At 44.8% G+C, this 8,325-nt stretch overlaps 1 protein-coding gene across 1 annotated transcript; it reads right to left on the reverse strand.

Annotated features, from left to right (window-relative positions):
- Positions 1-5,524: 5,524 nt before the first annotated feature.
- Positions 5,525-7,851, reverse strand: LOC103640050 (cytokinin oxidase9). The gene is made up of 3 exons (XM_008662702.3): positions 7,176-7,851; positions 6,635-7,056; positions 5,525-6,527 (listed from the first exon to the last, which is right to left on the reverse strand). Exons 1-3 carry the CDS (start codon positions 7,843-7,845, stop codon positions 5,913-5,915), a joined length of 1,707 nt encoding a protein of 568 aa, XP_008660924.2. The 5' UTR covers positions 7,846-7,851; the 3' UTR covers positions 5,525-5,912.
- Positions 7,852-8,325: the final 474 nt, after the last annotated feature.

Here is an 8,325-nt window from a genome sequence, read left to right on the forward strand (position 1 = left end):
CTAAGTCATTATTTGATTAAAGATCATCTAGTCAAATTATAACCATAAGATCATAATATAATAATATTAAAGAAGTTAATCCAATAGACATAGATTAATCCAATTAACAAAGGATAAACAAATTAAATATTTACAACATGTCTCATGATAAACTAAGGTTACCAAAGCGTAGATAATTTTATTACGAAGCTAACGCAACTTGAAAGGGTCAATTCGGAGTTAAAATGGGGACGTTATGAATTTCCGAAGGTTTTATGTATTTGATACAAGATTAATTAAGAGATTAATTTTAATACAGTTTGCATGTCAAACTAGAGACACTATGTGATGAACAATATTATTACAAAATTACAGGAACTGGAATGGGCTAAAAAGGAGTTAAAATAAATTTAATATCAATTTTACAAGTTTCTATAATTATTTTTTATTAAAAATCAATTTCCATAATTAATTTCCTAGATTTCACTGTCCTCTGGACTGCACGCCAATTCCCAGAGAGTTCAGGGACTATGGCGCAAAATATGCTAAGACTCAGGCTAAGCCATGAGTGGACCACGGGTGGAATACTCAATTTCGCAGGGACTCATTAGTAAAATGACTAGCAGACTGATCGCGCGCCACACCCGAGGCGTCCGATTTGATCGGATGGTGCAGATTAAATCTCGAACCGGTACGCAACATGATCCGCTCGATCATAGATCTACAGTGGTTATTTTAACGTACGCGCTTTCCCTTTTCATCCGCCCATCCGCGGATCTGCGGTTCGGCTAGCTTTGCAGTGCCCCTAGATCAACAGCCCGTGCCTATCTTCCTCCCCCGACGACTGCGAACGGCGGTGCCAGCGTGCTAACACGGTGCGCCATTGCCGGAGTAGTGCAGCTACGCGATTCTAGTCGTCAACCTCAAATCAAATGCGCTCTACCTTGTGCTCGAGGAGTTACGAATCAACGAAGAGGCACTTACCGACAAACGGCGGCTCGAAGGTCCCCGACCACGACGTTGCGGAGGTGGTACACGACGGTGAGAAATTCTGGGGTCCCTGCTAACTAATCCCGCGCGCCGAGGCCACCGGCACCCTCCATGTGATCTGACGAAACCACCAGACACGGTGCTGAGGTTGCGGCAGCGATGAGCTCTTGGTTTAACTACGCCGACTCCCTCACCTCACTCGCGGCGGCTCTATTCTAAAATGGCGGCTTGGTGATAGAGATGGCGCGGCAGCGGCGGGGTTCGGACTTTATAGAGGTCACGGGATCTCGGCCTCCCAGTAATGCAGAGTCAGGGAACGGTCCGTGAGCTTTTAACGGCGAGGGAAGCGGCTCTGCGTAACAACCCGAGGGAGAACAGACTGACCTGAGGAACCCACATGACGACGAGAGATTGGAGTGGCGCTATTCAGGTCACTGGCAAATCTGGCCCACACGTCAGTGACAAGGAAGCGCACCCGTTCACGTAGACTGACGCGTGGGGGCCAGCAGGCAGAGAGAGCAAGAGGGTGCAGATGAGTGACTGCGACGCGGGTCCAGCCTGCCAGTGACAGCGCACGCAGAGATTAAAAGTGGGCTGCCGATGGGAAAAAATGGAGTGGGGTGAGTGGGCCGAGGGAGGTAGATGCGGCCCAGATGAGTGTTTCCTTTTCTATTTCTTTTTATTTCTTATTTCTTTTCCTTTTTCCCAATTTGAAACATCCAACCAATTTCAAATCCTTGTTTTAAATTTCGAATTTCATATCTCCACATAGTCCTATTGTGATTACAGATCCCACTAAATTTAATATTATTATTTGTTCTCATAACCATTATTTAATTAGATGACTTTACACCTCCTTTTCTGTTTTCTTTTCATATTCCAAATTTAAAGACTCAAACTGATTTTTAAATTCCTGTTTTAAATTTCAGGTTTTCAAATATTAAATACCATTCAATTGTGAATATAACCTCTAACGTTTCCAATATTATTATTTATTATTTTCCTTGTCATTTATTTCTGGGAGGAATAAATGGTTTCATAAACATTTCCTTCCTCATTTACTATTTTATGTTTTTATTTAGAATTGGAGGTCAAGTTTATGTTTTCCATAAAATGCATCACCCCAAATTCGTCATCAAGAGATCAACCTTTTCTTTATCAATTTATCAGTTACTTAACTAATTTAATATTATTGTTTAAATATGAGGGAGCAATCTAATAGATTTCAAAGGTCTTCAAAAATTCTCACCACACTTGTTATATATTTTTTATCTCTTTATTTTATTATTTATTTTTTCTACCAATTTTGGGCTTTACATACTTAACTCCACTGTAATGACTAGTAATGACCCCCAAGGGGGAATATTCTAGGGAAGACATAGGTAACCAGGGGCATAATCATACTTATGAGGGCATGTCCTCTCACCTGGTTACCTATAAATACTCTCGCACTATACATTGACAAGACGCACTTAACAATATCGTTGCCCCTACCCATTGTATTGTTGAGCATTAGAGCTTTCTTACCTCCTATTGCTTGGGCCCACTCGACCACGTGTTAGTCGGTTGCAACAGGAGGACACGTCTTTCGACGGTAGAGGTCACCATTGACATGTTAATCAAGTCTTAGGTATCCTCTATCATCTGCATAATCCACGAATTGTGACAGACTCAAAAGGCATGGTGGTTCCTTGCACTAGCTGGTCGCATTTTGCACTTGTTCCACATGCTACATATGGAACAGCTTAGGGGGCCCATCAAAGATGACTTTTGAGTAGGAATATTGTTTGATACTAATGTTTTATGAATTGTTTGATAATAACGTTATTTTCGATGTTGGACAAAGATGCTATCATGTGGAACCTAAGTCTTAGGAGCATGCAGACCGAGTACTAGAAAAAATGCGAAGAAGGTGTGCAAGGATGTATTTTCCAATGCTCGCCTATAGGTTGTGAACATGTACAAGAAGCGTTGAGGTCATCCTATAAACAAATTTCGACAGTATTCAGATGTCTACTTAACTGTAGACCAGTACATGGAGGTAAAAATCTAATGTACTAGTTCATTTAGATGTGAATGTTATGTGCTAACTCTTCCATGGATGGAACACCGATCGCAAGTTTATAGGGCTTTATCTGAGGTATGGGCTTCATAAAAGTGGATTGCAAAGTCAAACAGGAATCAGCACATGCAGCGCCATCAGCACAACAAGGACAAGAACGAGGATGAGGATGAAGTCATAGTCAAAACCATACCTATGGGGCTAATGGACATATTCGCTTGGCAAAACGAATGGTGAGTTTGTCGTATTCTAATTTACTTACAATTGAAATCGGTTTAAACTCGTACATTTGCAGAGGTTGAAATCGGGGTTGTTCTGACACCAATCGATGTTTATATGCGAAGGCATAGGGGGAGAAATAGTGAAAACTCCAAAGAGTTATACTGTGAGGCGGCCTCTAAGCGACTTGTTAGTAGTTGTATAGATCAATGTTTTCTTGCCATATAATTGTACATTATATGTGTGATGAACCTTCATGTTTCATTATAGGAGACTTACGGGCAGGAGATGGTTAGGAAGCATGATGAAGATTATGATTGGCAAGGAGCGCCTACCATTGACACTAAAGTTGTGCATTCTATTGGAGGAGAGGCCCATAGACGGTATGAATTTGTAATAGTTTCTAGAATAAGATTGAAATTATGATCGAATAGCTATTTTTCTTATTTTCCAAGGTACTCGACATTCACTGATGTGATCGATTCAACGGAATTGCGCTTTCATGGGGGCTTTTCGTCGTAGCCTGATTGTGGTAGCAGTCGTGGTCGGCGCTCGAGCATGGAGCTAGATATGAGGGATCATGAAGCAAGGTTTCATGAAGAGATTCAGTAGTAGCAACTGGTATTCATTCGACAACAACAAGAGTATATGGCTGCTAACAACACACAGGTGCAACAAGCACTTTCGGTGAGTGTCACATTTATTCACGACACGATCGTTTATTTGTACTATAACTAATATATTGTATTTGCAACACAGTTATGATTTCAGAGCATGCACAACAACAACCTTTTGCTTTCCCTCAATTTTATCAGCTGATGCTTCAGTGGCAAGTACCTGCTCCAACACATCCTCCAGCTCAGGCGTGTTGTTCTAGTTCAATTTAGTTTAGACTTGACATTTCTATCTAACCTTTTGAATCTTGGCTTAACTTGCTATGAACTAGATATTTTTAGGTAAATAGGATCGTTATACCTCTTTTATTGTAAACTTTCACAAATATTGTTGAAATCATCTAATTTAGTTTACCTTGATTTTGTAGGGATCGGGGGTCATGCGCCACAACATGTATCATACTCCACTTTCAGGGATACCAGCACCTGGCACCTAGAGCTTCTAGACAGGAGATTGGTTTACGAAATTATTCATTTGAAACATGGTGAACTTAACATTCTATCTGCTAATGTATTCTTTTTTTAGACTTCACACCCGATAGAAGACTTCGTAAATAACTTCTTCGTTTCTGTAGGTAGTGGCTGTAACTCAAACGAACCCCTATGTGAAGTAATATATATTTGGCAGGCTCAAGACATCGATGTATTCTAATTTGTATTGTGAAATTGGTCGATGCTAACTTTTGTGGTTCAATCCGATTCATTGTGTTGTTGTGATGACTAAAATATATTGTGATATTTGTGTTGTGAAATTGGTCGATGTGATGAGTTTTGTGGTTCAATCTGATTCATTGTGTTGTCGTGATGACTGATATATATTGTGGTATTTGTGTTGCGAAATTGGTCGATGTGATGTCTTTTGTGGTTCAATCTGATTCATTGTGCTGTTATGATGGCTGTTGTATATATTGTGATATTTGTGTTTTGGTTGAATCTGGTGTAAACATTTTTTTGCATGTTTTCCCTAAAATTGCTTATTTTTAGTGGCTAGGGGAGGGCTGCTGAAAATAAACAAATTTAATTTTCAGCGGGGCTATTTGGCTGCCAAAGTCAGGCATAACTATTTTCGGTGCACTAGCGAGTGGGCGTCAAAATTAATTACTCATTTTCGACGGTATAAGGCTGGCTGCCGAAAGTTAGGTATTTCCGGTGGCTCTGGACAAAACTGAGCCCTATTTTTGGCTAAAATATTTTTGGTGGCCCAAGACCACCGAAAATATGAATGCTGTTGTGAGTATTATTTTTTTTCTTATGAGCCATTGGCAATTTTGCCATTATCATTTGTGGGCTTCGCCAGTATGCGATCGGACCCACAAATCATAGACACAGACGGTCTCACCAGTCATAGACACGGGATGGCATAATAACAGGCAGCTAAAATTGAGAGTGGCAAAATAGCAAATTTCTCTTTTTCTCTCATATATAGCTACTAGAAGCTTAATAAGTGGTGTTTTGGGGATAATGGTACATTCAGCGACAACTTAAAAGCTCGTCTTATACTGTGATATGAACCACATAATTTTATGAAGATAAAGAATGTACAAATTCTGTACATGCATGATGAGTATGTAACGAAGAAGGTCAACAGGCATTGAATTGAAGCAAAGTAGCTGACGTTCTGACTTGGTGTGGTACTGCGTTGCTTACATGTTCCCAGGAGATATGCATGTACACAAGAAGGTCAGAAACCGATCCTAAAAGTAAACGAAGAAGCAACTAAAGAATAACCCATATCACAAATCAAACTAGGACGCTTCTACAGATCAGCATCACCACGCGCACAAACTTCCTATGGCTAGAAAAAGAATAAACCAAATCCAAATTTCTGATTCTCTGAACTCGCACTCCCGTACGTGCAAGCACCTCCGACCCATCGTCCCTGATTGCTTCACACAGCGTGCATGCAGGCCAAGCTTAGCAATTAACCAAACGTAGGAATACTAAGAGCTCATTTCTATAGTATATGGCCCGTTCTCAATCAATCTGTTTTAAAGAACATTTCGAGAATCAGAGCCCGTTTGCTGGTCGGTCAAGTCGTGGCCGGCGGAGAAGAAGATCCCCTGGCCAGGCGTCAGAATCGCCCTCGGGTCGTACTTGCGCTTCAGCGCGGCGAACCTGCTCCATTTCTCGCCGAAATGCCGCCTCCAGCCGTCCAGCGACGCGTGGCTCGGCAGGTACTGCCTGTAGCCTATGCCCTCCCGGTGGCAGAACTCGAGAACGGCCGCGTTCTCCCTCTCGAGCTGCTCCAGGTCGGCGGCGGCCACCGCGGACCGCAGCAGCCCGACGGCGTAGAACACGTCCTCGTCCGGCGTGGCCGTCGTCATCCTGTCGTCCCACCGATCCTTGTTCATGGGGTACATGAGGATGAGCCCCACGGGCCTGGTGCCCTTGAGGATGCCCTTGAACACGCCGGCGTCGAAGTCCAGGATGCGCGACCGCGGGACGAAGATGTTGAGCCATGGATGCGGCACGTCCCAGACGCCGGCCGACCGCAGCTTCTGCTCGTCGCGGCCGACCCGGTCAAGGAAATCCACGTAGGAAACGTCTCTGACGAATGCAAGCCCCGGGACGAAGCTCAGCTCTTCCAGTAGCGTCTCGAGTTTCTGCAAGCCCGGGCCGGGACGACGAAGCTCATCAGCTCTCATAATTCATGCATGAGCGTGTGTGATTTATGGTTTACTAATCACTGGCTGATGACTCGATCTTGTACCTGATTCACAGAGGAGGCAGTAGTAGTATCGTCATCGTAGTACATTGCACCCTCGATGTAGTAGATTGCCGCAGACCCGGTCGCAACGGCGAGCCTGGCAAGCTGGTCGAGTTCTGGGGCTGAGAAGAAGGAAGACGATCTTCGGCCCTCGGTCAGGGTCCGGTTCAGCTGGACTTGGCCCTCAACGTAGTCGAAACCGGATCCGCATCCGCCTGCAGGCCGTTTGGATATGAGCAGCTCCTGGTCACTGGTAAAGGATCGTACGTCTGAGTAGGCGAGTCGGACCCAAAGGACCCGTCTGGGAGCGGGTTCAAGCGCGATCCGAGCCCGGGTTATGACCCCAAACTGACCCAGCCCACCCAATGCTGCGTAGAACAGGTCCGAGTTCTTGCCCGGAGAACAGCTGACCATTTCACCCGTGCCTGCAACCAAAAAACAAAACACAGCTCGATCACACATTGTGCACTGGTGTGTTGATTGACAGCTAGCTCTCAGATTTATATGTATACATGAACGATGCCCAGAGCAAGAGGCGGCGTACCTGTTACCACGTCAAGCTCGTGCACGTTGGAGATCTGCGGCCCGTGCCGGAACGCCTGCCCGCCGATGCCGCCATTGGAGAGCGTGCCGCCGACGGTGATGTGGAGGTAGTCTGTCCAGACGCGGGGCGCGAGGTCGTGCTCCAGCGTAGCGTGGAGGACGTCGATCCACAGCTGCTCGCCGCCGACGTCCACCCATGCTCCTGGGACTGCATTATTCATGCGGTAGCGACCATGACCAGCACGGTGGTCGTGGTCGTGGTCGTGGAGCGAGCGCATGTCGACGACGACCCCGCCGACGGCGAGGGCCTGCCCTCGAGCGGAGTGGCCTCGGCCGCGTGGCGCCACTGCGAAGGGCTTTGGCTGGGAGAGTGAGAGCCGGATTAGGGCGGCAATGTCGCTGGGTGAGGTCGGATGGAATACCCCGCTTGGGATAGCTCTCACAATGTGGCCAAAGTCCATGGATGCCTTGATGGTTGCGTCGTGCTCCGTGCTGATCTTTGACACAATGTCTAAGGCATCAGTTACAGCAGGCACATGGGAATGGCTGCTGCTGGTGGGGAGGAAGCTGGTGACGATGAGAAATGAAGCTAGATAAGCGGCCCTTGCAGTCATGTTGCTGCAAAGAGTTGGGACGGGAGCTACTAGGTGGCTCGAGTCTGCCAATTGCATTAGAGATCCTTGTGTATATATGTGTGTGTGCTAATGTCCTGGAGTTGTGCACATTTATAGGTAGGTGAAGAGTTAGTGTTTTAGTAAAGGGTTGACTTCCACCAAAACAAACAATGCCGAAACTAAACTTGGTCAATATACGCCCTTTGCAATGGTTTGACTCCTCACAAGACCTCGATGATGATTGGGTCAATACAAAAATCGTGAAACGTTCTTGACTTCTGCCGGCCTTGAACTAATTAATAACAAGGCACTAAGGTCCAAACGTATTTTATGAAACATGAGATACATGTATAAAAATGGGTGTCGGGAACAATGTTTCGTGGGATATCATTAAGCGTGGTTCATGGTACTAATTATCAACCATTTAATGTTTTCAAATAAGATGTCCTAGTCAACTTGTTTCAAAAGTCTGAACATTACGCAATATTTTTCTTTAGAAGTCCAAGCTTCCACAATGTAAATTACTTGTAACTCCTA

Source organism: Zea mays, chromosome 9 (genome assembly GCF_902167145.1).
Source record: "Zea mays cultivar B73 chromosome 9, Zm-B73-REFERENCE-NAM-5.0, whole genome shotgun sequence".
Taxonomy (NCBI): Eukaryota; Viridiplantae; Streptophyta; class Magnoliopsida; order Poales; family Poaceae; genus Zea; species Zea mays.